Raw genomic sequence first — 27,117 nt, 5'->3', positions numbered from 1 at the left:
TTTGTTTTCAATTTTTTTCTTTTACCACCAAAGTGGAATTTCCCTTTAAATAAGTACAGTATCTCACAAAAGTGGGTACACCCCTCACAAATGTTTTATATCTCTTCATGTGACAACACTTTGTTACAAAGTAAAGTAGTGAGTGTACAGCTTGTAGAACAGTGTAAACTTGCTGTAACCTCAAAATAACTCAACACACAGCCATTTATGTCTAAACCACTGGCAACAAAAGTGAGTACACCCCTAAGTGAAAATGTCCAAATTGGGCCCAAAGTGTCAATATTTTGTGTGGCCACCATTATTTTCCAGCACTGCCTTAAACCTCCTCGGCATGGAGTTCACCAGAGATTCACAGGTTGCCAACGGAATCCTCTTCCACTCCTCCATGATGACATCATGGAGATGGTAGATGTTAGAGACCTTGCGCTCCGCCACCTTCCATTTAAGGATGCCCCAGAGATGCTCAATAGGGTTTAGGTCTGGAGACATGCTTGGCCAGTCTTAAGGGTGTACTCACTTCTGTTGCCAGTGGTTTAGACATTAATGGCTGTGTGTTGAGTTATTTTGAGGGGACAGCAAATTTACACTGTTATACAAGCTGTACAATCACTACTTTACATTGTAGCAAAGTGTCGATTCCTCAGTGTTGTCACATGAAAAGATATAATAAAATATTTACAAAAATGTGAGGGGTGTACTCACTTTTGTGAGATACTGTATTTAAATAAAAACACATTGGGGAATATTTATTAATGCAAGTGTGTATTAAATATTATGCAAAAATGTTAGCATTAATGTTTGGGTCTATTATGTAAAGATACTGTATATTCACACACACATTTAAATGTATTTATTGTAAAAATACCCACCAAATGCTATTGCAGCACAATTCTTTACACAGTCAAACTATACTCCCTTCCCTGTGCTACTGGGCCACACAGCAATATAATGGTCTGCTAAGGTAAAAGGCAAAAAATATATTAAAGTACTATAAGTTTTTCTGCTGAGGGTGGGCAGGCAAAGAAAATGTTTGGCAAGGGTCTTTAAAGTTCATCTCTTCGAAAAAAAAAAAAAAAAAAATTACGTGTCATTTAGAGTGGGTATAGAAAAGAATTACACCCTTCAAAATAATTACATTGTTGCTTTTCAGCCTGAAACAAAGATGGACATGTTTTTTGTTGTATCTAGCTGTATTATGCAACTTTTAACATCCAAGTGAAAAATATAACACCAACATGTCAGAAAAAAAAAAAATCAAAAACAATCACTGAGAAAAAGGATAACCCACTTGTGCCAGTGTTGTGTTCAAGCACCCTTTGCTTGAATTACAGCCTTTAGTCTGTTGGGATTTGTCTCTTCTAACTTTGCACATCTAGACTTTGCAATATTTGCCCACTCTTCTTTGCAGAACTGTTCAAGTTCAGGTTAATTTGATGGTGACCATTTGTGGACTGCAGTCTTCTTCCACATCTTTTCAAAGGGGTTTAAGTCTGGGCTCTGACTAGACCATGCAAGGACGTTAACTTTATTCTCCTTCAACCACTGTTTGTTCATTTTTGCTGTGTGATTTGGGTCATTGTAATTTTTGAAGGTAAACCTTCTTCCCATTGACAACTTTCTGGCAGAGAGCAGCAAATGCTCCTCAAGAATTTGACAGTACTTTGCCCCATCCATTTTTCCTTCTATCCTGACAAGTGCTCCAGTCCCTGCTGCAGAGAAACACCCCCATAACATGATATTACCACCTCCATGCTTTACTGTAAGAATGATGTTATTTGGATGGTGAACTGTATTGGATTTCTGCCAGAAATATTGCTTGGTGTTGAGGCCAAGTAATTCAATTTAAGTCTCATCTGACCAGAACACCTTTTTCCATGTGGCCTCATAATCTTCAAGGTGCGTTTTGGTAAAGCACAGTTGTGACTGCATGTGGCCTTTCTTGAGGAGTAGCTTTTTTCTTGCAACCCTCCTATACAAGCCACATTAGTGGAGAATTTGTGATATTGTCACATGCACACAATGACCACCCTTTGTCCTAAATTCCTGCAACTGCTTGAGAATTGCTGTAGGCCTCTCTGACCAGTTTCATCCTGGCTCCTTCATCCAGTTTGGACAGACGTCCTGATCCAGGGAGAGTCTGTGTTATACTAAATACCTTCCACGTCTTAATAGATCTCACAGTGCTTCTAGGCATTGGTAAAGCCTTTGAAATTTTCTTGTATCCATCTCCTGACTTGTGCCTGACCACAGCTTTATCCTGGATATCTTTTGACAGTCCCTTGCCACCCATAGTTGACGGTTTGCTTTAGTTGCACTACCAGGGACTGAAATGCTCCAGGAAAGCTTGTTTCATGCTGAGTTAATCAAAACGACCACAGCTGATCACAGTTGAAAGTCAAATGGCTTTTTGTGTCATTTTTAGAAAAGGGGTGATCCTTAATCCAACTCCAACTTGCACTGAGTAAATATAGCTGGATAAAACAAAAACTGTGGGTCTTTATTTGAGGCTGCAATTAACAAATGCAAGTTCTTTAAACGGGGGTGATTTTTTTCTATGCCCACTGTATATTTTGACACCTCTAGACTAGATTTATTGTACTCTTCCCTTAGATGTAGTCCTTTCCGGATGCTCCTTTAAATTCTGAGCAGCCAGTTGAGGCAGATTGGGCTTCTTACATGGATGCTCCAGATGGATAAGGTCCAGGCACATCTAGCAGAGTGGAGGTAAGAAAAAAAACCCTGAACAATCTTAGGAGACATTCTAACTCCTTGGAATCCTAGAAGACATGTTGAGTCTTTGGCCAGGCAAGTTTCGGGCTGGTCTACCTGCATTGCTGCTTGCAAAACTCTTATAAAAAGGCAAGATGGTGGACAATTATCATTGACACATTAGGCAATGATCACAGGCACATTTTATTTCACCTTTATTTACCAGAAGATGGAAGGATGGATTCAAGGCTTGGGTTCTCAAAGGTGTCAAACAGAATATGTTAGCTTAGAGATCAACAGTTTTTACCAGTGCTGTCTTGATGAGCAAGAAATTACGCACAAAAAGCAAGTGATTAAATACTTCCCCTCTACCTCTCTTGTTGCCTTTTCACCCAATAGCAGTGGGGTCAGGATAATTATGAATGTATAGAAAACAATTGTTCTACGGGCCACCCTTCTCTGCCCTACACCTTTAACCCCATTCTTTATTGTCTCTTGTTAGAAAACTTCTGAAAACATATCTGTGCATACAACCTAAAATTTCCCATAAGCTCATTGTTGGGCCTGCATACATTTCTGAAGAACTTGGTACATTGCAAAATTATTTCAAACAACAACCTGCACTTGTTCCCTGCTAAAAACCTGACACAGGAAAAACCACAATCCGAGACAGTGTCATTTCCTGCTATTAGGGTTAAAAAAAGAAAGACAAATTTAACTCTAGAAGGAAAGTGGTAATTAAAAGACATTCCCTGTGATGTGTTTAGAAGGTATCATGTAATTCACACTTCCAGCCATGCGAAATATGCAAGGGGAAAAGTTCAGGCTTTGCTGACCTTGTAGACACATAGGGAATTGGTCTGTGTACTGCATGTCCTAGTTTTTACTGTGCCAGTTAGAAGGGAAAGAAGTGTGAAGTCTTCTGAAACACTTAAATGTATTTTTTCACTAGACGTTAGAAAATACTTTACACCAATGATTTAAAACAAGAGCAGTCTGGCAAAAAAAAAAAAAAAAAACCTAACAAAAACAAATCAAGTTTAAAGTGGTTCTAAACTCCGTGTTTTTTTTTTTTTAACTTATTGCATTATCTGCATTAAGGTATAAAAAACAAACAAGCAAAAACTCCCCACCACGTAATCTACATACCCCCATCCCTAAACACTTATAGTCACCTATCAATCACTGTCCCAGCTGCAGCGCCGTTCCTCTCACTTCCTGTTTTCCTAAGAGACACTGAGAGCAGCGGGAGCCATAGGCTCCTGCTGCTGTCAGTCAAACTCCTGTGAGGAGGGAGCATGGCTGTTCTATCAGAATACCGCTACCTATCAGATTCTGCAACCGGAAGGGACGTTCGGATGAGAACAACTTAATGCGCATGCGCCATGCATTCCAACACTCCCGATTTGCGTTCCAATAGGTTTTCTAATGTGACAGAACACGACGCAGTGGCGGCCATCTTCTTACACCTTCGCAAGTCTTGAATTTTACATTTATTTTAGCAGTAAGCTCACCTGAAATAGACTATTTAACCACGACCAAGTGAAATAGTCTATTTCACTATATAATCAGTTTGTTGCTGAGCAGTGCGGGGTGTACCAAGATGGCCGTCCCCACTACCTACAGATTTCTCACTATACTTACTAGATTACAATAATAATACAAATGTAATACTGTCATTCAGTATATAAGGTGAACTTACTGCTAAAATAAATGTAAAATTCAAGACTTGCGTGGGTGTATGAAAATGGCCGCATCTGCTTTGTGTTCTGCCACATTAGAAAACCTATTAAAATGCATAGTGGCCATGTTGGAACACATAGCGCATGCGCAGTAAGTTACTTTGTCCGTACGTCACTTCGGGTTGCACAATCTGATAGGTAGCGGTATTCTGATAGAACATAGACATGGCTTATACACTGATCATCATTGTATAAGCACTAACAGTGTAAAAAAAGAAACCCTGATCAACCACTCACAGCAGTACAGTGGTAGTACAGTGTCACTATGGTGATGACAGAATGTAAAAAAAAAAAAAAAGTACATTTTTTTTTAAGTAAATATATATGTTTAAACAATTGAATAAAAAAAAAATTACTTTTTTTTTTACATACTGTCACCAGTTAGTATCCCTGCTCACTGTCACACCAGTCATAAAATGATGCTGTACTGAACTGGTGACAGTATGTAAAACATTTTTTATTTAATTTAATTTTTCAAACACTTTTGACAAAAAATTACAACTTCAAAAAAATTGACCATGCCTCTTACTAAATGCCTCAGGCTCTCTACTTTCTAAAAAGGGGTAATTTGGGGGGTATTTGTACTTTCCTTTCATTTTGGGGCCTCAAGAAATTAGATAGGCACTCAGTACATCAGGATTGATTCATTTTTTAATATATACCATTATTTGTAGATGCTATAACTTTCACACAAACCAGTTTTTTTTACCAAAAACATTTTTTTATTGGATATTTTTATAACAGAAAGTAGAAAATAATGTTTTTTTTTTTCAAAATTTTTGGGCTTTTTTCATTTATATATTAAAAAATAATAATAATAACAAATACCACCAAAATAAAGCTCTATTTAAAAAAAAAAACAAAAAAAAAAACACAATATAAATGTATTTTGTGCAATTGCCAGTTAAAGTAGCTCAGTGCTGAATAGCAAAAAATGCTCTGGTCATGAAGGGGGTAAAACCTTCAGGGCTCAAGTGGTTAATAGAAAAAAAAAACACTTCTGCTTACTTTAACCTTGTGTGGGTTTTTTTTTAAATTGTAAAGTCTGATTAGCAAGGACATTGTATCTTTTGTTTAGTGTTATTTGTTGTACCTTAATACCGTACAACACTATAGAATGTGTTGGCGATATATATTAAGTGTCAATAATAAAATGTTAAGAATTTCATTTATATGCTATAGTGGTGGTGGTTTAAAGCCTGACGCTTTTTTTTTTATCTGGTCCCACACCTTTTTCCCAACATTGATGTGGGTGGTGCAAGTAGAAAGTATAGAAGGTCCTAATGTCTAAAAATTAGAAATAATAAAAGGTCATTTCAACTTAGTGCCTTGAAGTTGATGGGGAAGTTTAATGTGGAAATATGGTTAATCATTAGATCAACACGCTACTGATTTTTTGATCTGAAGGTAGATCTTGGCCACTTATAGTCTCTACCAGGGGAGTGTGTGACGGGGTATATTACTCTCCACCAGTGTTGGGGTAATTACTCAAAAAATTTAACTAGTTACTTCTGTAAATTGTAACGAGATTACTTTACTAGTTACTGCATTTGAAAAGTAACTTCACTACTTATTACTTTACTTCCCTCTTTCTTAATTGACCGTGTAGAAGAAGATACGTGACACTCTTTCTGCATAGAGTTTATTGTATAAACACAGGCTTTGGGAAACATGAGAACAAAACCTGAAAAAAACAGAATAAAACATAAAGTGCAACAAAAAGCCATAAACTTCATCCCTCTCTATTATTTGAAATAATGATTGTATCGCACGGCTTGGGTAACGCAGGAAAGCGCGTTCCTATAGCCTAGTAAAGTAGTGTAGTTACCTTCTATAGCCTAGTAAAGTAGTGTAGTTACCTCCTATAGCCTAGTAAAGTAGTGTAGTTACCTCCTATAGCCTAGTAAAGTAGTGTAGTTACCTCCTATAGCCTAGTAAAGTAGTGTAGTTACCAATATTAGTATTGTAACTAGTTACATTACTTAGTTACCAAAAAAAGTAATGTAGTTACTGTAATCAGTTACTTTGTAACTCGTTACCCCCAACACTGCTCTCCACTTATAATTTTTACTTGATGCTTGTGATCAGATAATTGAAACCTTGGTGACCAGCAAACATAATAACTATTTTTCACTTTGCATACTTTATTTAACTGATTTTCACACTTAACAAAAAGCATTAAAAAAACAGCTTATTGAGGACTATGTTTGGATAGTGACAGAACAGCAGTCCACAGATGTCATTTCTGTGCATTCTCCTGCAATCAGCACTCTCCATTTGTTGGGATTACATCACTGTCCAATGCAATAAGGACTCTTTATGATACAATTTAGGGCATTTTGGGATATGCAACATTATGAATACTTTGAATACCGTAGGTGACCATGTGTCAAACTTACAGTTGAATCGGAGCCCCATGGTAGATTTCTTTGGTCATTGCTATACCTTAAGGAGAATTAACAGATCTATACATTATATAATGTCATGTATTCATCTATTTCAGTTAACATATACATTTCTCTGCTTTGGCAATGTGCATTTCACAGTGAAGAAAATCAATGGAAGGTGGCCAGGAAACCAAAAGCACTCAGTTTTATTATGATGCATGAATTATTCAATGGAAATCACAGGAAAGCCTTGGTATTATGTACAATTACATGGTTCTAAGGGATGATCAAGGAAGCTTGCTTTTATCCCAGCTCATATCCCACTTAGGAGTTTTACTGAAGAGCAGCTTATAGAAATGGATGAACCACGATTTCATAAAAGCTTGAACATATGTCGTTATTTTTATTTATTTACAGCAACAGAGAGTGTGAAACCGATACCCAAGTCATACCTCCCAACTTTTTGAGATGGGAATGAGGGGCATCCCCCCCCCCTTTATCCACCACCTCCTCCTTAAATGAAAATTAAAGAAACCCACAAGTGCTTTTTTTTACCAATTGCAATTTTACCAATTTTACAAATGCAGCAATTTAGAAATTGGAGGAAAGGTTTTGCACTGTAAACACTTTCTGAAAGATAAGTAGTGTGTTTTATATACAACTATATAGATCAGACCAAAATGAGGGATAAATGAGGAGGAAAGAGGGACAGAGGGACTTTGTTCCAAATCAGGGTCAGTGCCTCGAAATCAGGGAAAGTTGGGAGCTATGCACAAGTCCTTATCATGAGAACGACAGGCAACTTTCAGCCTTATTCAATAAAAACGTATTCTTTTTTAAATTTCCTTAAAAACTGGGAATTTCCAACCTTTTTGGTTGTTTTTAATCATCCTGCTTTTATTTAAGTGAATTCATGTGTGCCCATTCCTATGGGAAAGCCCAACTCTGAATGACCACTTCAAGCTGCCATGAGTAATACTTTCCCTTAGGAATGAAGGGGCAATGCATGAAAAGGACAGGTTCAGGTCAAGTAGAACCAGTTGGAAACGTGTAGCTTCTAAATGGTTTTACAGTGACTATTAGAAGACTTTAGCTTACAAATATACCGCTAATGGGTTGAATGGCCCTGGGCCTGTGCCCTGTCAATGGTTCTGTAAACTTTAATGTATAAATTACTTTTTTTATGAAATGGCTTTTTTGAAAGTCTCTGGCCTAATTCCTAATTAGCCCACCAGCTAAAAGGCAAGTTATGACATGATTCCATTAGGAGTTTTTATTATATATTTATAATAATTGTAAACACAGTTTATGTTACCCACCTGCTACTGTAGCCTGAGCTGTTGTAATGGAATTTATGATGCTCAGCTTTGTGTCTAAGGCCGATTTATGAATTTTGGAGAAATGAGAGTGGCACTGTGTATGTGAAGTATGATTTGCTGCTTTGCTAAAGAATATTTCCTTTAAATAATTTCTTTATTTTGCATTGTGAAGTCCCACTGAGAAGTTATACACAAAGAATAGCTCACAGATTTTCAATAGCTGGCAAGCCCAGGCTGGTAATTGGGCATCTCTAACAATTACTAGATAATCGGATATATCAGAGATTACCTTTGCACCCATGTGACCTCCTGCTGCTGGCTAAGAATTAGCAAATTCTGTTTAAACACCACAGTATCACTGGGTTGAACAATTTATTCACCTTTACAAAAAAAAAAAATTTCAAAAGCAGACCTAGCATCAGATATATTTTTCTTTGTTAAAGTGGAACTTCACTCTTTCAATCAACATTGACTATTTTTAATCATTATGCTGCTAGCATTAGTAAATAAATAGGAAAGTATATTATATTTACCATTTTTAAATTATTTTTTAAAATGTCTTCAATTACTTGGTTTTCAAGCCTAGGCAAATGATGTCATACATCCCAGGAGTCTTCAGGAAGGTAGGAGGGGTTTTTTAGTTGAGAACAACTTCTGGCCTGCATGCCTGAGCTAAGGGGGATAGATTCCAGGAAGTAAATGCTACATAAATCATCTGACTTTACTCAAGATGGCCACAGCCAGAAATGCTAAGGTGTTTTTCAAAGTGATTTCTAGGCAAAATCAAGCATGGAGACATGGATGGATGGATGGGTGAGTTTGCTTTGAGTAATTAAATAGTGTTTTTGATTTGTGGTGCTCAGATACAGTGTAGTTCTGCTTTAAATGCATGTATGCAAAGTAGGGATGAGGTTTGGGTCCAGGTCAAGTGAGGGTTCAAGTCAAACCTAGCCCAGCAAACAAATGTGCAATTTTGCCACAATAGGAGCTAACTACCAATAATTAACTTCCTGGATTTTAAACTTTGATCAGATGGTTTAGAATGGCCAATAAGGCCTTGTTCACATTGGCACCTGTACTGCGTAAATGAGGTGTTTGTTTTTGCACTTGGAGCTGCGTGCAGACTCCAAGTGCCTATGGAAGTGAATGCAGATGCAGCAGCTGTATGGATACAAGTACATGTTCTAATCTGACAGGCATGCAGAAGCAAGTGTGCATCTCTCAACGCACATGTTCCATGTTTGGGGCTAAAAGTCTTCTCCGGCATGATTGTCAGATTAGAATAAGTGGCTCTGTCCATATAGCCACAGCATCACATTCTCTTCCATAGGCTGCCTGCCTGCAGCTCTGGCTGGCTCCAGGTGCAAAAGTAAATGTACAAAGTATGGGGTCCCTGTGTGATACCAATATTCAAAAAAGGGCAGAGGCAAATCCCGGGCAATTATAGGCCGGTCAATCTGACATCGATAGTATGTAAATTACTGGGAGGGATGATAAGGGACTATATCCAAGAATTTGCTAAAGTCAACAGTATCATCAGCAGTAATCAGTACGGATTTTCAAAAGGACGTTCTTGTCAAACCAATCTGTTAACATTCTACGAGGAGGTGAGCTGTGAGCTAGATAGGGGGAGACCTGTGGATGTGGTGTATCTGGATTTTGCTAAGGCATTCGATACAGTCCCCCACAAACGATTAATTTACAAAATAAGGTCTGCAGGCTTAGACCACAAGGTTTGCTCTTGGATAGAAAACTAGTTAAAGGGTCATGTCCAAAGGGTGGTAATAACACGTACTCAGACTGGTCTGGAGTGATAAGTGGGGTGCCCCAAGGCTCAGTCCTGGGACCAATTTTGTTCAATCTATTCATAAATAGCATAGAGAATGGGATTGTTAGCTCAATCTCAGTTTTTGCAGATGACACAAAATTAAGCAGGGCAATAACTTCACATTATGATAGAGAAATCTTACAAAATGACCTAACAGAGTGGGCAACTACGTTACAAATGAGGTTTAATGTGGAGAAGTGTAAGGTATTGCACTTGGGGGACTAAAAACAAACTCAAAATATGCATTAGGGGGGGAACCTCTGGGGGAATCAAGAATGGAGAAAGATCTGGGAATCTTATTAAAAGATAGACTAAGCAATAGCATGCAATGTCAAGCTGCAGCCGCCAAAGCCGGCAGAATATTGGCATGCATAAGGAAGGGGATATATTCCAGAGATAAATCTATAATGCTACCACTTTATAAAACTATTTATTGTTGCAATAACAGTAGCATAACATCAGACAAAAATACAAATTGAAATGTTGGTATAAAATAAATATAAAATGGGTGATCGCCCCACTCTCATGGCCGTCACCAGCACTTGACTCTCCTTTATTAGATGGTTTTGTCATATCTAATTTATGTACCAACATACGTATTCATCATGTACAAGCTTTTTTGTTTTTAGGTACAGCACTGTTGTTACATTATTACATTTCATCTTATTGTCTGTCCTGCTGAGCTGGCTGCTTGCTTTATTTACCCGGGAGCTGCGATGCTTGCCGGGACCCCTCCCCTTCCCCCCTGACAGGGCACGGGTGTTTTCCCGCCGAGCATCGACGCCACGCATTGCGCCCTACACGTGACGTCATTCCTTGGCGCCGCGGCATTGGCTGCATTGTTTCATCTAGTGTGCTCTTAAGCCCCCCATTGGGAGTGGGCTGCCATTGGCGCCTAACTCCCGGTTGGAGTTGCTTGCTCCTGCACACACACGTGGCGTTGGGGGCACAGTTGTGGGCCTGCTATGAACACCTCGTTGCAATCTTCTTTCCACACAGCTGGTTCCTACTCTTGCCTTCTCACTTGGATTTTCCATCTCCACCACACACCTGTAAGTCACTTTGTTTTTCTCATTTTCCTACACTTTCTTTCTTCTCTCCCCCCCCCCCACCCCCCTTGGATCTTCATGGGCTTTCTTTCCTTTATTTTTTCTTTTCTTCTTTTTTACTTATCTCTTTTTCCCCAGCATGCCCTCAAACAGTTTCCAGCCACTTATGGTTTCACTACATTGTCACTGTTCACACTCGTAGCACTTTTTTACTCTAGCACTTCATTTGGGACACTGTTCCCATCCTTAGACACTAAGGCACTAACGTACTGTGTTACATAACCTGTGTATACCCTTGATTCCTATATAAGTGCGAGCCCCTCACCACCTTCCACCATTTACTTTTTTCTCCCAGCTGCACCATGTGTGTGTTCCATCTGCCGGCATTTGTATGCCCCTACAGCTCCCGGGAGAATCGAATTTTCAGCCGAGTTCAGCAGGTTCATGTCTACATGCACCACCAGATCTGAGCTGCTTAGTAAGTCCATGCGATTTATTTCCTTCCAATCCTCCATTATCATATCATTTTTGGTACTTTTTGACATATATGTCTTTTTAGATACGCATCAATTACCTGCTCCTGATGAAGTGCAATATGTCCCACAGAAACGCGTCGAGCCCAGTTTGATGCCATATATCATTATGTACTCATAGCTCCACATTGGATCTATTTTACCAATTGGGCGATTTGGGACATGCATACCAGCTCATATCTTCAGTGCTTTTCATTTTATACCAACATTTCAATTTGTATTTTTGTCGGATGCTATGCTACTGTTATTGCAACAATAAATATGTTTTTTAATCCCATTGGCCGGGTCACATGTCTCATTTAAAGTCTCGACCCCCCTTTTTATTACAATGAACAGGGATGGAGGTACTTGGCTTCATACCAGGCGCCTCATCGAAAGTCCCAAACCTCCCCCCTTTTTACTTTATAAAACTCTGGTCCGGCCACACCTGGAGTATTCTGTCCAGTTCTGGTCATCAATCCTCAGAAAAGATGTGCTGAAACTGGAAAGAGTCCAAAGAAGGGCAACTAAGCTAATTAGGGGATTGGAGGACCTAAATTATGAGGAGCATTTACAAGCGCTAAATTTATTCTCCCTAGAGAAGAGATGCCTGAGAGGGGACATGATAGCGATTTGCAAATACCTCAACCGTGATCTCAGCATAGAAAAAAAACGATTAAGTCGCAAGGAGTGCAAGAGAACACAAGGCCATTCAATGCGATTAGAGGAGAAGCAATTTAACCTCAGGCTACGCAAAGGTTTTTTTTTACTGTAAGGGCAATAAGATTGTGGAACTCGCTGGCATGATGGTGATAACTGCGGGCAGTATGGCTACTTTTAAAAGACTCTTGGACATATATCTCCAAGATCAAAACATTCAGGGGTATGGGAAATGAATACGCCCCTACACACCTACACAGGTTGAACTGGATGGACTATTGTCTTTATTCAACCCCAACTACTGTGTAACTATGTAATGAGGCCTTTTGGTGTGTTTGAATAAGCCAGACCCCTCACTATAAAATGAATGGGTTCCCAGGAGGCGATTTCATAATGTGCTTTGCTTTAAAGGAGATGTACAGTCAAAGCTCGTTTGGCTGTCCTTCTCCTATGGATCACAGTAGTGCAGTTTGTTCTGCACTCTTGTGACCCGTTTTTAGCAGAGAGCGGTCTGAAGTCTGCTCTCTGCTGACATCACAGATGTGACCCAGGCACTGAGTCATCACAACAATGGACGTCGGGATCCGTCAGGTGCCTGGACTGACACCACGGAGAGCCTGAGCGGGCTGCTCCCCGCCCCTCCACAGCTCAGCGATCCAATGAGCGAGGAGGGGGCAGAGCAGAGAGCTATGACTGACAGTCAGCAGCTCTCTGCTCAGGGAGCTGCTAGAACTGAGCGAGCGGCGGTGTTCGATTGCTCGGTTCTCAGTGTAGAGACCGATGCTGCATCCACCTAGGTAAGTATAATTCTCAAAAAAAAAACAAAGTCATACTTCTCTTTTAATAGAGGAAGTAAAGGAAATGCTGTAGATAAAGGGCATAGGGACAAATTTGTGCCGGGCTTGATCACTGGCTTATCACCCATTGGTGCAGGGTTTTCACTGAACACGGCCCACTGTGCTCTGACCCACATGGCACCCATCGATGGTCCGTCCCTGGTTGACAGTTGGGGATGATCAGTGCAGTGGTGTGGGCAATTACAGGCACTGATCTCCCTGTATAGGTGGGTATAGTGTATGGCGGTGGGTAGTACGTGCAGGTGAGGAGTTTGGAGTGTACAGTGGTGGGTAGTATGTGCAGGATGGTTTCAGTAGGGCAGTGGATGGTGACATAGGTCTTTATTTTTATTATTCTATGTTTTAATTATTTTTTGTACAAATTTATTTTTTAATATTTATTGCAATCTAAACAGACCCCTGGCATCTCCCCTTTTAGAAAAAGAAAGGGACTGAGAACACAGGTTCCCAGTCCCTTTCTCAGCAGCCTCAGCTGCACTGAAGATGAATGAACAGGAGACAGAGGCTCCTGTTAATTCATAAACGGAAGCTTCGTAAACACAGTGAACGATGCTTCAGTTATGAATGGACAGATTTAGTGATCGCTGGCTCTGTTCATTTAGAAAAGGAAGGGGTTGGTATATGACACATTTATTGGCCCCTTCCTCCACTCACCATCCTGACAGGCCCCTGCTCCACTCTCCATCCTGACAGGCCCCTTCCTCCACTCTCCATCCTGACAGGGGTGGCCGGAGGAGGACACGGGGGGGGGATACAGGAGGACACAAGGGGGGACGGAGGGTGGAGGACACAAAGAGGCCAGAGGAGGATAAGGAAGGGGGGCAGAGGACACAGGGGGGCTGGAGGAGGCCACAGATTGGACGGAGGAGAACAGAGGGGGACAGTCGGGGGAGGGGGGATTGGTGCGGTGTACCAATCTCCCTGTAAAGCTTTCAATGAAGTAGCTGACAGCCAAGGGAGGGAGAGGGAGGAGCATAATACACTTTAATGTTGATTTTAAGATAATATTGATCTCCTCCCTTTATGTTATATTGCAACCTAACCAACTTGACTAGCCTAACCTCAACCCGATATAACACCTTTGGGATGAATTGGAGCGCAGACTGCGAGCCAGGCCTTCTTGTCGAACATAAGTGCCTGACCTCACAAATGTGCTTCTGGAAGATTGATCAAACATTCCCATAGACACACTCCTAAACCTTTTGGACAGCCTTTTCAGAAGAGTTGAAGCTGTTATAGCTGCAAAGGGTGGGTCAACTCAATATTGAACCTTGCTGACTAAGACTGGGATGCCATTAAAGTTCCCATGCGTGTAAAGGCAGGTGTCTCAATACTTTTGACAATATAGTGTATATTTAGCTGACCACTTCCTTTCAGGCATTGATGACACTGTGCCATTTCCAACTACATTTAATTTAATACATAATTCCTGATTTCCTTAGGAAACCATTGTTTGAGGTCTTGGAATTTCTACAACAGTGAAGTTTCTAGCTTTCCTCTAGAATCTGCTGACTTATTGTAACTAGAATTTTTTTTCTAGCATTAGCCAAATAAAAGCCAATGTTTGAAATTTATTACCTCTTTACTAAATTGAATGTCCCGGATGCCCTGTTTAAGAACTGGCTCATCATCTATGTATACAGAAAAAGGTATTTGCAGTATACTGTATAGTGCAGATTAAAGGGGTTGTAAAGTCCGTTTTGTTTTTATCTTAATGCATTCTATCGCTTTAAGATAAAAATACTTTTGTGTGCAGCAGCCCCTCTCAGCCCCCCTACTACTTACCTGAGCCCCCTCTTTATCCAGCGATGTCCAAAAGTGCTTCAGGCGTCCGGAACTCTCTCTCCTGATTGGCTAAAACACAGCAGTGGCACCATTGGCTCCTGCTACTGTCAATCAAACTCAGTTAGCCAATCAGGAGAGAGAGGGGGGGGGGCGGCCCGAATGACAGCTCCATGTCTGAATGGATACACAGAGCTGCAGCTCAGCTCAGGTGCCCCCCATAGCAAGCTGCTTGTTGTGGGGGCACTCAACAGGAGGGAGGAGCCAGGAGTGCCAAAGAGGGACCCAAGAAGAGGAGGATCTGGGCTGCCCTGGGCAAAACCACTTCACAGAGGGGATACGTATAACAAGTTTGTTACTGTATTTGTATAGGAAAAAAAAAACAAGACTGTACAATCACTTTAAACAATCTAATCTCAAATATGCTGGAACTCTCTGCTCTATCTCTGGGACTTCCCATATGATTTTTCTTAGTCTGGCTCTTTTCCATTTGTTCCACTGACCCCGGCCACCACTAGGTTAACTTGTATCCAGCACCCTTCCTCCTCTTCTCTTTATTGTTAGGCAAATCAGTAGTTTGTAGTACTTCAATGAGCTTTTCTTAGGCCGGCCATAAACAAAGCAAATTTCTTTCCAGCTACTACGGGTTGTTGAAAAGAAATTTGCTTGATTCCCCCATCAACACAGATAGTGATTATGCAGAAATCCCTCTTACCGGGCCATTGTCTTCTACGGGCAGGGGGGCAGGGGAAGCTGTCCCCGACGGGAGATGACAGTGATTAGGGCTAGCCGCTATAGCAGTCGCTTGCTCTAGTTGCAAGCAAATCCGTCAGGCTAGTTGTGCCCAAGTTGGTCGATTAACTTGGTACATTCAGCCTGCCCATTAATGATTCGAACCGTGTATGGTCAGGCTTAAGCTACCCATAGATGGATTGAAATGGGCCTGGTTCAGCAGTGACTAGGAGAATTTCGATCCATTTATGGCCATTCCTGCTTAGCAGAAGTTGATTGAATGACTGACTTCTGTCAAAAGGGACTGTTGAAAAACTTTTGTCGATCAGCTGGCTGCAGCCTATTGATCAGTGTATTCTGACAGTGGAAGGGTCCAGCTGTCAGAATACATTGGCACAGTGGGGAGGATTCCCCCATCCACCTCTCTTGTGTGGAAAGGGGAATCCGTTCTTGCTGACTGAAAAGCAATGAAGCATCTATGGCCAGCAGGCTGCAGGCTGTTACTGCTGTATAGAAGAGATTAAACCGCACTACCAATTAGGGGTATATAAATTAAAGCCTATCTATGGTCAAAATTTTTAATCATATATTCGATTCCACATCGTATTTCAATATTTTCTTGCCAGCTCCTATTAATCTGAATGACCTTGAAGTTTATAAACGTATTTTGCGAAGATCCACACACATTTACTTCATTGAATTCTGTAACACATAGTCTCTATGCTCTGTGGGTTGGCACTTCTGTGTCACAGAATTCACAGAGCTTGCCTGCTGAACTACAGAGGTGCTGAGAGGAGGAGTTTCAGGAGGCAGAGTCAGCACTGGAATCACAGCTTGCAGACAGCAAGGTACCATGGGATATGTAGTCCTTAGAAATGTAAAGTTAACAGCAGAGTAGAATCTACAAAGCATGCAGGGAATCCAGGACATTGTGGAAAGAGATGGCAGGGTTCTGTAATCCTCCCCTGTCTCAATATTGACATAGCACAATGAAATTCTGGAAATTAGACCGAAACTACATATGTAAATGTAGCACCCTCCTAGTCAGGTGCTAGGTAAAAGCATCACATTGCTTTCCTGCTTACCAGGGAGCAGGATTTCTAGTTAGGCCTGTTAGGTGTGTCCAGGTGTGATTCACTTGGTCTGAAGGAGTGTCCCCACTGTATCCAATAGGGGAGCTTGTTGGACAGTGGAGGAAACCCAGTCAGTGACACACAGGTTTTTGTGGCAGTCCCAGTGGGAGGGCACCACTGCAGTGCATCCTGGGATTGACCATAAAAGCTAGGGAAACATATGACATGGTGTCTTTGGGTGGGAAGCCGGGTCCCAGGAGGAGGGAAATGGCTGTCTCTCCTCCTGTTAGGTTGGAAAGTGGTCACAGGCAGTCGGCCTAGTGGACCAGACGTGTGGGGCTGAGCTGTAAGGTCCTGTGAAAGCTGACAGTGGAGCAGTGGCAGAGATTCCTGTGAAATACAGTGTCCATAAGTACCAGGGAGCTTGCCAGGGGTCTGCCCAGGAAGGGGACCACTCCAGGGAGAGTCAGTGGACGAAGGCCAGCACACATAGTGGGTCAGAAAGGGGGTGCCAAGATAGACCCTGAAGAGAAACTTAAATTACTGTTCATCATTTAAAATCTTCACCTCACTGGCAAAGTGAAGCAGCGGCCTTGCCACACACACCTCAGTTAGATGTCCTTAATCTGTGCATAGTTGCTAGTTGGAGTATCCCACTCATCCCTTCTCCTATCCCAGTTCCAAATAAATACAAAAACAACCAAATCCCCTGTACTGTTCATTGACTGAGACGAGGACTTAAAGCGATAAGTTTATTTGCCTGTTGCTATGAGTAACCCAGGGGAATCCACTCTCATCAGTTTCCATGGGGGCAGTGCTACATAAAGTTTTAAAACTGGCTTTTTACTTCCTGAGTGCCTTTTAATAGAGAAACATATTGGAACACGGGTTCTAAGTTCTGAGGAGCAGCCGGAGGATCTCTCAAAGACTTTGTTTTATATACGCTTGCATGCTATTGTAAAGGTTTATACTGTAGTTACCTGCTCTGGTATTGCACAGGGCAGCCCATTACCTCCTCTTCTGGGGTTCTCTTGGCTTCTCCTCTTCTGTATCTGCCCCCATAGCAAGCCACTTTGCAGATGGAGGCAGGTGTGCAGGTTCGTTCCCGAGCCAGGCATGTGTGTGCGTAGACAAACATGACAAGCCATGGCCCCGCCCTCACTCTCTGCTCACTAGATTTGACTGACAGCAGCAGGAGCCAATGACTCCCATTGCTGTCAGCAAAGCCTTTAAAAATAGTAAGAGAGGGAGAAAAAACTTGCAACCAGGCACATCACTAGGTTGGTACAGGGTTAGGCAAGTATTGGGGGGAGGGGGGAACACAGTGGAAGTTTTTTCTTACCTTAACGCAGGGAATGCATTAAGGTAAAAAACCTTTAGGCTCGGTTCACACTTCAGTCGGATACGGCTCACAGCAGGGGTCTGGTGCGTCCTCATTCTCCATTTCAGGGACGAATCAAGCCCAAATTTTTGCCCGAATTCAAACCTGAAAAGGAGCCAAAGATGCACAGGATCCCTATGCAATCTGCTTCACATTGAAAGCTGGGCACACTCTCCTGCCATGCAAATTGGATAAATTGCTTTACATTGCCATAACTAAATATAATTTTCAACACATGTATGTCAAAGGGGGTTGTTTTTTAAAGTGATTTCTCAACAAAATAAAGCGTGGAGGAATGGATTGATGGGGAAGTTTGGTTTGAATAGTAAAAAATAATTAAACAGTGTTTTTGGTAGTTGGTTTGTGTTGCTCAGTTGCAGTGAAGATCCACTTTAAACTGACTCATTTGCAGACCGAAGTTCATCCTTTTGATCTAAAAGAACCAAATGATACAATGTTTCTATGTATCTCTCAGCACTGAACAATGTTGTGATAAACTTTCCCGGCTGTCTTTTTATTTTGACAGCTCTGAGCAAAGAACAGCTCTGCACTTTTTTAAAATGAATCGTGGAAATGCCGAATTAGGATCGTGAATGGGGTTGAATCAAGATTGCGATTTTTTAATAATTAATCATGCCGCTCTACTGTATAGTAGCCGAGATCAAGTCAAATTCAGGTACTTACACTTGGATCATTTAAAATAATGGTAATGATGTTTACTGACTGCTTAAAGGCATTATAAACCTTCCTACCAGCTCCTTATGTTTCTCCCCTGCATAAGATGTGCATTGATTTTGAAGGTTCACTGTGTCATTTGTTGCCCTGTTCGCACAGTCTATGGTAATTCTTCATATTCCAGTGTCAGAAGTTTTTGTTTGTGTTCAAATGTAAGGCATGCGGCACATATTAATATTAGCATGACCTCTGTCTATAGAGTGATAACTAACATTTCCTGCGAAGAAACTTACATAGCCAAAAATTCTGCATTCTCCTAGTCTAGTGCTCTGCAGGTGAGAGCTACACAATAGTTAGAACGGACACAAATACAAGCAGGCAGAACAATTAAGAGACAGCTCACCATGCAGTGTTTCATTACATTAGCATTCCTATATTTGTGATCCAACACAAAGAATGCAATGGAAGCTGTGTGACACTGAACCAAGATGTTTCCTGTCCCTAGGGACAAGCAAGCTAAATTAATACATGGACATAGGAGAACTGATTAGCCATGACACAACAAACTACACCCAAAACATGTAAACCCCTCATTTAAAAGGTAAAACAAACAACAAAAAGATTTGAATGTCTACAATGCCTTTAACCTAATTATAATTTTATGCGGTATATATCTGCCTGTGAAAAAAGCCTAATCGAACGTGGTCAAGGTGAATCTCATGAGTGTTGACGTCCGCAAGCAGGCAACCTGCCCACACACACAGGGCAGCAGGGTAGGTGGGCAGGTTACACATATTGTACCTTCGACCATAGTTATGTTTTTTGTTTGAAGGATGCTTGACTGATGCAGAGAGCATTACAACTAAACTGCCAGTGCCAGATAAACATAGCTACATCCTCGGATTCCAGCCAAAAGGAAAGACCCAGTGTGTAAGCAACAATTACAGACTAGTACTCAAGCAGCTTCACCCCACTCATCTATGAGTCACACATGAGCTGTAGATTATTTGAGTCTCAAAGGAAAGGCTTTCTTTGAGTGACACCCATACAACAGAAAGCGAACACTGGACAGTTTTATTATTAGTCACACAAAAGCAGCAATATATTGACAAGCCATCTATTCAGATCTCCTACTCTAATCTGCCCTTCATGTGTGTTTCAACAAGCAGATTATGCGGACAGCCATCTCTAGTCGGAGAACGGGCACACTTTTCCAACTAGTCCAGCTGACCACAATCTGATGATTGGCCTTTGCATTCAACTGCGTTTTTATGGATATTCTTCTGCCTGCAGCTGGATTTCTCGCCACAAGAAGCCATAGAAAACAATAGTGCAGCTGTGGTCCAAACACTGCAGATAACATTTCCACTACCGCACTGGGACACCCACAAAGTGTGTACATTACATGCTTTTAGACCCATTTTTTTTGCAGGGTGCCCAGTTGGGCTCAGAATCTCCTTTTAAGCACCTAAAAGCTGCCAGGAAAGGTCATGGTGTGAGAGAGAGTTCTTTAAAACAAAAACCATGCCACCCATGAATTTATAAAACAGTTTCCACAATAAACAAATCTGTACATTTTGCTTACTAATTAACAGTTTAAAAGTCTTACCTTAGTTGGGCTGCGAGGGGAGGACTTCTTGTCAACCTAAAACGCCAAAGAAAAAAAAACTGTAAGAAAGCTAGAAATCTTGTAACTGCAGCACAATTATCTTAAAGTGATACTAAACAATATCCTTAGGCTCCAAAACAAATCATACGTTGTACATACTGTATACACTAAATAATAGCTCTGTAATATATTTTCCTTAAAATGTTTCTTGCCTGTTTTTTCTGCCTCTTTGTAACATCCTTAGTGAGCTCTTGAACCTCTCATTTTCTCCCTCACTTCAGTTTGGAGTAAGCAGTGCACATTAGTTGCAGTCACTTGCACTGCTCTATGCACTCTACAAATCCCATCAAAGTCCATAGTTCATCTCAGGAGAAAGCAGGATTGGGTGGCTATGTTTCTTGGAGAATGAATGTAGTTGCGGCTTACTCTAGTGCCCTGTGCTCACTGCCCACCACCGTGGAGCTCGATTTACATTTGCCATTGAACACCAGAATTGGCAAGTCTGCCACTGGTGCCCTGTGCTTTTCACAGATGAGAGCAGGTTCACCCTGAGCACATGTGACAGATGTGAAAGAGTCTGGAGCAGCCGTGGAGAACATTATGCCAGAGGTGGGGGACTTGAGTCACATGACTTGACTTAAGTCAGACTTAAGTCGCCAGTTTGAGGACTTGAGACTTGCTTGACTAAAATGAATAAAAGACTCGACTTGACTTTGACTTGGTATTCATGACTTGAGACTTGACTTTGACTTGAGACATATGACTCGAAATGACTTTACTTTTTTAAGTTATTAAATATTTGCATTTTCCCAAGATGTGTTAAAGCAAAATGAATGCGCCTGTTATGTTTCTGACACCACCGTCACTTAAAACACCTCAGTGTGTTCTAATTTTTAGGACACTGGCTGTTTAACAATGGAAATACTTAACATGTTTTTAGTGACTGTGGTGTTGAAACATGACCGGACGCAGGATTTTGAGCTGTTTGGGCATTCAAAGTGTTTTGTTAATGTTGAAAATAAAACAAAACCTTTCCTGACCACTGACTTTTAACTGATTTAAAGGTGAAAATTGGGGTAGATCAGTATTTTGACTTGATTTGTGACTTGACCAAAATAAATGACTTGACTTGCTTGATTTCTAGCAGGGTCTCGACTTGACTTGCTTGCTTTTCGCCACAGTAACTTGGGACTTGCTTGAGACTTGAAGGTTAAGACTTGAGACTTGCTTGTGACTTGCACATGTGTGACTTACTCCCATGTCTGCATTATGCTGCCTGTAACATTGTTCAGCATGACCGATTTGGTGGTGGGTCAGTGAAGGTCTGGGGACGCATATCAATGGAGGGACGCACAGACCTCTACTGGCTAGACAATGGCATTCTGATTGCCATTAGGTATCGGGTTGAAATCCTTGGACCCATTGTTAGACCCTACACTGGTGCAGTGGGTCCTGGGTTTCTCCTGGTGCACAACAATGCCTGATCTCATGTGGTGAGAGTATGCAGCCAGTTCCTGGAGGATAATGGCATTGTTACCACTGAATGGCCCCCACCCTCTACTGACCTAAATCCAAAAAAACACCTCTGGGACATCGTGTTTCGGTCCACCTGACGCTGCCAGGTTGCACCTCAGTCTGTTCAGGAGCTCAGTGATGCTCTGGTTCAGATCTGGAGGAAATACTGCAGGTCACCATCCGTGGTCTCATTAGGAGTACCATTTTGAGTTGCTGCAATGAAATTTCAACAAAATGGACTAGCCTGCTGCATAATTTTCTCACTTTGATTTTCGGGGTGTCTATGAATTCAACCCTCTGTAAGTTCATATTTTTTATCTCCATCAAATGATGGGGCATCCTTTTGTTTCTAACACATTACCCAGTCCATATCAGTATAGATATCCAGCATGATATTTTTCCCCAGTGACATCTGATGGGTTTTCAAAGTGTTCCTTTCATTTTTTTTGAGCAGTGTATAACAGCTTCAACTCTTCTGGGAAGGCTGTCCACAGGATTTAGAAGTGTGTCTATGGGAAGGTTTGACTGATCTTCCGGTAGCGCATTTGTGAGGTAAGGCACTGATGTTGGACGAGAAACACTGGCTTGTAGTCTCTGCTCTAATTCATCTAAAATGTGTTCTATCGGGTTGAGGTCGGAACTCTGTGCAGGCCAGTCAAGGGATTTGTAGTGTGCATAAGAACAGTGCATAGGATCACAACTAACGTGCACTGCTCAATTCAAACAAACCGAAGCAAAGAGGAAAAGAGGTTTGAGAGCTCATGGATGATGTTACAAGGAAGTAGAAAACACAGTAAGAAATGGTTAAATAAAAAAAATGTTTTACAATGCCATTAAATACGGGATGTGGATGGATTATTTTTGCAAAATAAGGAGATAATTTAGAGTCACTTTTTCATATTTTAAAGTTGAACTTCAGGAAATATATTTTTTGCATACTTGCATTAGTGTTGGAAAACGCTAATTGACTAATGCGCATGCGCGAACTAGCTCCAATGTTAGAAACTGCTAGTTGGCTAATGCACATTCGCCAATGCACATGCGCGAGCGTGACCCCCACGCACGTTATGCGTTTGCGCGTTCGCACGCCTTGACCCGGACGTTTTGGCACCAGAGAAGGCCTATTTAAAGGCAGCTGCTGCACTTGCTCTTTGCTGTTTTGTCTTCAGCTCTTCGGTGTTCCTGAACCTGCGTCCTGTTGATTACTGTTGACCTTTGGCTCGTCCCTAACCTCGCTTGTTTGCTGCCCATCCTGACCCCGGCTCGTTTGACTATTCTTTTGGATCCTCCTTGTCTGCTCATCCACCTTCGGACCTTGACCGGTTACCCCATGATGGGGCGACCCTGGGGGCCGCGACCTGGTATTCACCTGCAGCCAAATCCATCCTCACCATCAGAGGCTCTGGTGAAGACCGGTGGATACTTAGACTCCGCACCTCAGGCTAGCCCGTGCTACTCACCTCAGGGGTTTCCATCCAAGCTCCGCCCACCGGCAACGGTAAGCTTTCTCTGCACGACAGGCTTCCACCAGCTTTAAAACAAATAGGCCAGCTTGCCTCAATGTAAGTATGCATATCTCAGACCAGGAGGGTTGCTGGGGATGCTGTAAATCACTGAAGTAGTCTATGCAACATACAGCAATAGCTGTGATCTTCCAAGGTCTGTGTGAATGGCTTTCCCTCCGCACACTGCACCTTCATTCATAGAATGTCCTGTATTTTTTCAGTGAATGCAGGGTGTTTGAAATTGAACAAGGTGGAATGCATGATCTCACTGCCCCTCTTTGCGGGATATTATTTGACACCCAAGGCAGCTCTAGATAACACAATTATTTTCAATAATTTTAATGAAAACAAACAAACAAATAATAATAATGGGAAGAATTAGAAGTTTGGGTCAGTGTGATACCATTAGTTGCCAACTAAATATATTGTAGGGCAAGCTTTAAAAACATGCAGGTCTCTTCTTTGGGCAATATCCAAGCCACCCTTGATCCAATCCAAAAGTCTACTTTTGCTAATGGCTAACATGGTACAAAACTTTGCTACTATAATAATGGACAAAACATAGTGTTTCTTTACATGGTAGTACATGGAAAAGTGTCCACTTGGTGGTCAGTGAAGAGCTCCCTTACATTGGTCAGTGGAGAAGGGCCTCTTAGACTGGTTGTCAGTGAGAGAAGGACTGACCTGCATTGCTGTTCATTGAGTGAGGGACCCCCTTACACTAGTGGCCAGTGGGAAGAATGGCCCTTAGAGTGGTGGTCAGAAGACTGCACTCCTTATAGATAGAAAGTGATGATCGTGTCATTGGTCACTTCGATAAGAGACAGGAACTACTTGTTTTCTCAAGGAACCCCTAGCAACCTCTGGAGGAACCCTAGGGTATCACGGAAGCCTGGTTGAGAAAGGTTGCTCTACTGTGTACGCCCAGGGCAGCCATCAGAAATGTTGTGGCCCCTTACACAGCTTTAGGCCTGGGCCCCACGGGGCCTGACCACCAACATTCCGCAGGGCCTGCCCTCTTGCCGTCCCACCGAATCCGCCCACTGGCCATCCCACCGAGTCCTTCAGTGCACCCACTTCAAATTTAACACTCTTACAACCTAATATATGAAAATGAATCCAATCCAGCAAAGAGACATCCTCATATATTCAGCAAAGAGACATCCCAATCTAGTAAAGATACGGCCTCATATATTCAGCAAAGAGACATCCCAATCCAGCAAAGAGACAGCCTCATATTTTCAGCAAAGAAACAGCCCTTCAGCTGTGTCGGCTTACTCTGCAGCCGCCATGCTTTAGAAATTGCTATTTACTAATGCTTTAGAAATTGCTATTTACTACAGCAGCAACATCTCGGTCTGGGTTGGAGCCTGGGCGGCCAGGCCCCTTGGAACGCTCAGGCCCCCTACATGTGTATGGGCTGTCCCCCCCTGATGGCTGCCCTGTGTACGCCATTGTTAAACTAAATGAGAAACATGTAATCAAACATAACCAATATTCTTTAAACTATAGTAAAAAAATGCTTGTGTTATGAGTAAATGTGGTATTCACCATGCACATAAACTATATAAAATAAAAAAAACAATATTCTCAAGTTTTTCCACATTAATACATTTTGGCAATTTACATCAAGGGCATCATGTATGTGTAAATATACTGTATCTTTACAACCCTCTTAGGGGAAGAGGAATGATTCTCTAGCGTCAATAACATAAAGTGTTTCTGCAAGTCTTCCAAATTAATTTTTATGCCTTTTCCATTTGAGTGCTAAAAATGACTGCAGTTTGTTCTCCATAGAAGGCAAACAAAAATGTTAAGGTCATTTTGAGGCTAATGAAAAAATATAAATCAAGGTAATAGTCAAGTTTGGTGCAGCTAAACATTTATGATTACTCTTCTAATCCATATACATTATGTTTCCTTGTGAACTATTTTTACCATGTAGACCCCTCAGATGCTCTGTTTCAACATCTGGCATTTTTTTAAACTAATATTGATCCACACCACTCCTGCCCAACTCCTCTGCTGCAGTATCAGATACAGCCAACATGCTGTATAAATTCCTGCTTTCATTGTATTGCTGTTCTGGCACTGTGTCTCATATATTCAATAGATGCTTAATTTAAGTAACTGTATACTAATTAAATGCCTGTGCATGCTCCAGCCAAGAGTTAGCAATGTGGCCTGAAAAACAAAAATGTCAAAATCTCTTAAAAAATAAATTAACCACAGGGCAGAAACTTTTATTGATGGAGCATAATGTATCTACATAAAATGCCACAAAGCTCAATAGAACTGCATGTCCCAAATGGATTGCTCAGACTGCATAGTCATAGTGAGGGTTTCGGATACACATATTTCAGTGATTAAAGTATATGTAAACCCTCCCCTTCTAAAACAACCCGTTCAATTTAAAATAGAAATAAAAGACCAAACATTTATGTGTATTTTTATATATATACACACACACACATACATCCATACACACAGTAACTCACAAAAGTGAGTACACCCCTCACATTTTCATAAATCTTTTATTATATCTTTTCATGTGACAACACTGAAGAAATTACTTTTTGCTACAATGTAAATTAGTGAGTGTACAGCTTGTATAACAGTGTAAATTTGTTGTCTCCTCAAAATAACTCAACACACAGCCATTAATGTCTAAACCGCTGACAGCAAAAGTGAGTACACCCCTAAGTGACAATTTCCATATTAGGCCCAAAGTGCCAATATTTTGTGTGGCCACCATTATTTTCCAGAACTACCTTAACCCTTTTGGGCATGGAGTTCACCAGAGCTTCACAGGTTGGCACTGTAGTCCTCTTCCACTCCTTCATGATGGCATCACAGAGCTGGTGGATGTTAGAGACCTTGCGCTCCTCCACCTAACGTTTGAGGATGCCCCACAGATGCTCGATAGGGTTTAGGTCTGGAGACATGCTTGGATAGTCCATCACCTTTACCCTCAGCTTCTTAAGCAAGGCAGTGGTCCTATTGGAGAGGTGTTTGGGGTCGTTATCATGTTGGAATACTTCCCTGTGGCTCAGTCTTCAAAGGGAGAGGATCATGCTCTGCTTCAGTATGTCACAGTACATGTTGGCATTCGTGGTTCCCTCAATGAACTCTAGCTCCCCAGTGCCGGCAGCACTCATGCAGACCCAGACCATGACACTCCCACCACCATGCTTGACTGTAGGCAAGACAAACTTGTCTTTGTACTCCTCACCTGGTTGCTGTCACACACGCATGGGCGTAGGAACCGGGGGGGACACATCCCCCCCAGGAAATAATGCGGGGGGGACAGGTATGGTGAAATCCCCCCCAGTTTAGTACATCGGGGGTCAGTGGCGTGTGCCAGCAAAAAGCCCCGAGTCTCGTGTGGATGATTTACTGTAATTAGCCCCGAGTGTCCGTCCACTGTCTAACATGCTTCCCCTCTCCTGCCTGGCCTGCCACACTGGTTGCTACTATCGCCTGGCGACGCATCTAGCAACCAGTGATGTCACTCGTCACGTGACCAGCAGGAGAGGCTCTCATTGCACAGATTGGCGGAGGATTTTAAATGCCTCCTCGGCGCGTAGAATCGGCTCCGCCTCCCTCTTTTTCCGGCTGTAGAATGTGTAGATCAGAGATGGTGTTCTGTCAGAACAGCGGCAACGGCGATGGCAGCAGGTAAGTGCCAAAGCAAGGCTCCCTATGTGACTGTATAGGAGGGGGAAGGGGCAGCTGTGTATGGAGGAATTGATCTTTCCATATTCCTCCTGCAGCTGCTGGAT

At 41.8% G+C, this 27,117-nt stretch overlaps 1 protein-coding gene across 3 annotated transcripts in view; it reads right to left on the bottom strand.

Moving 5' to 3' along the window:
• The window catches only part of ANK3 (ankyrin 3), a 920,123-nt gene that overhangs the window by 701,280 nt on the left and 191,726 nt on the right, over nucleotides 1-27,117 (bottom strand). For all 3 annotated transcript variants that reach the window (XM_082268127.1, XM_082268156.1, XM_082268164.1), the window contains exon 2: nucleotides 20,316-20,351. In XM_082268127.1, coding sequence (XP_082124253.1) covers nucleotides 20,316-20,351 — 36 coding nt within the window. The remainder of the gene's footprint in view (nucleotides 1-20,315; nucleotides 20,352-27,117) is intronic.

The sequence above is a fragment of the Pelophylax lessonae genome, assembly GCF_965119305.1.
Source record: "Pelophylax lessonae genome assembly, chromosome: 9".
Taxonomy (NCBI): Eukaryota; Metazoa; Chordata; class Amphibia; order Anura; family Ranidae; genus Pelophylax; species Pelophylax lessonae.
Note: the sequence above shows the minus strand (reverse complement) of the source record. Positions and strands in the feature narration are given on the sequence as shown.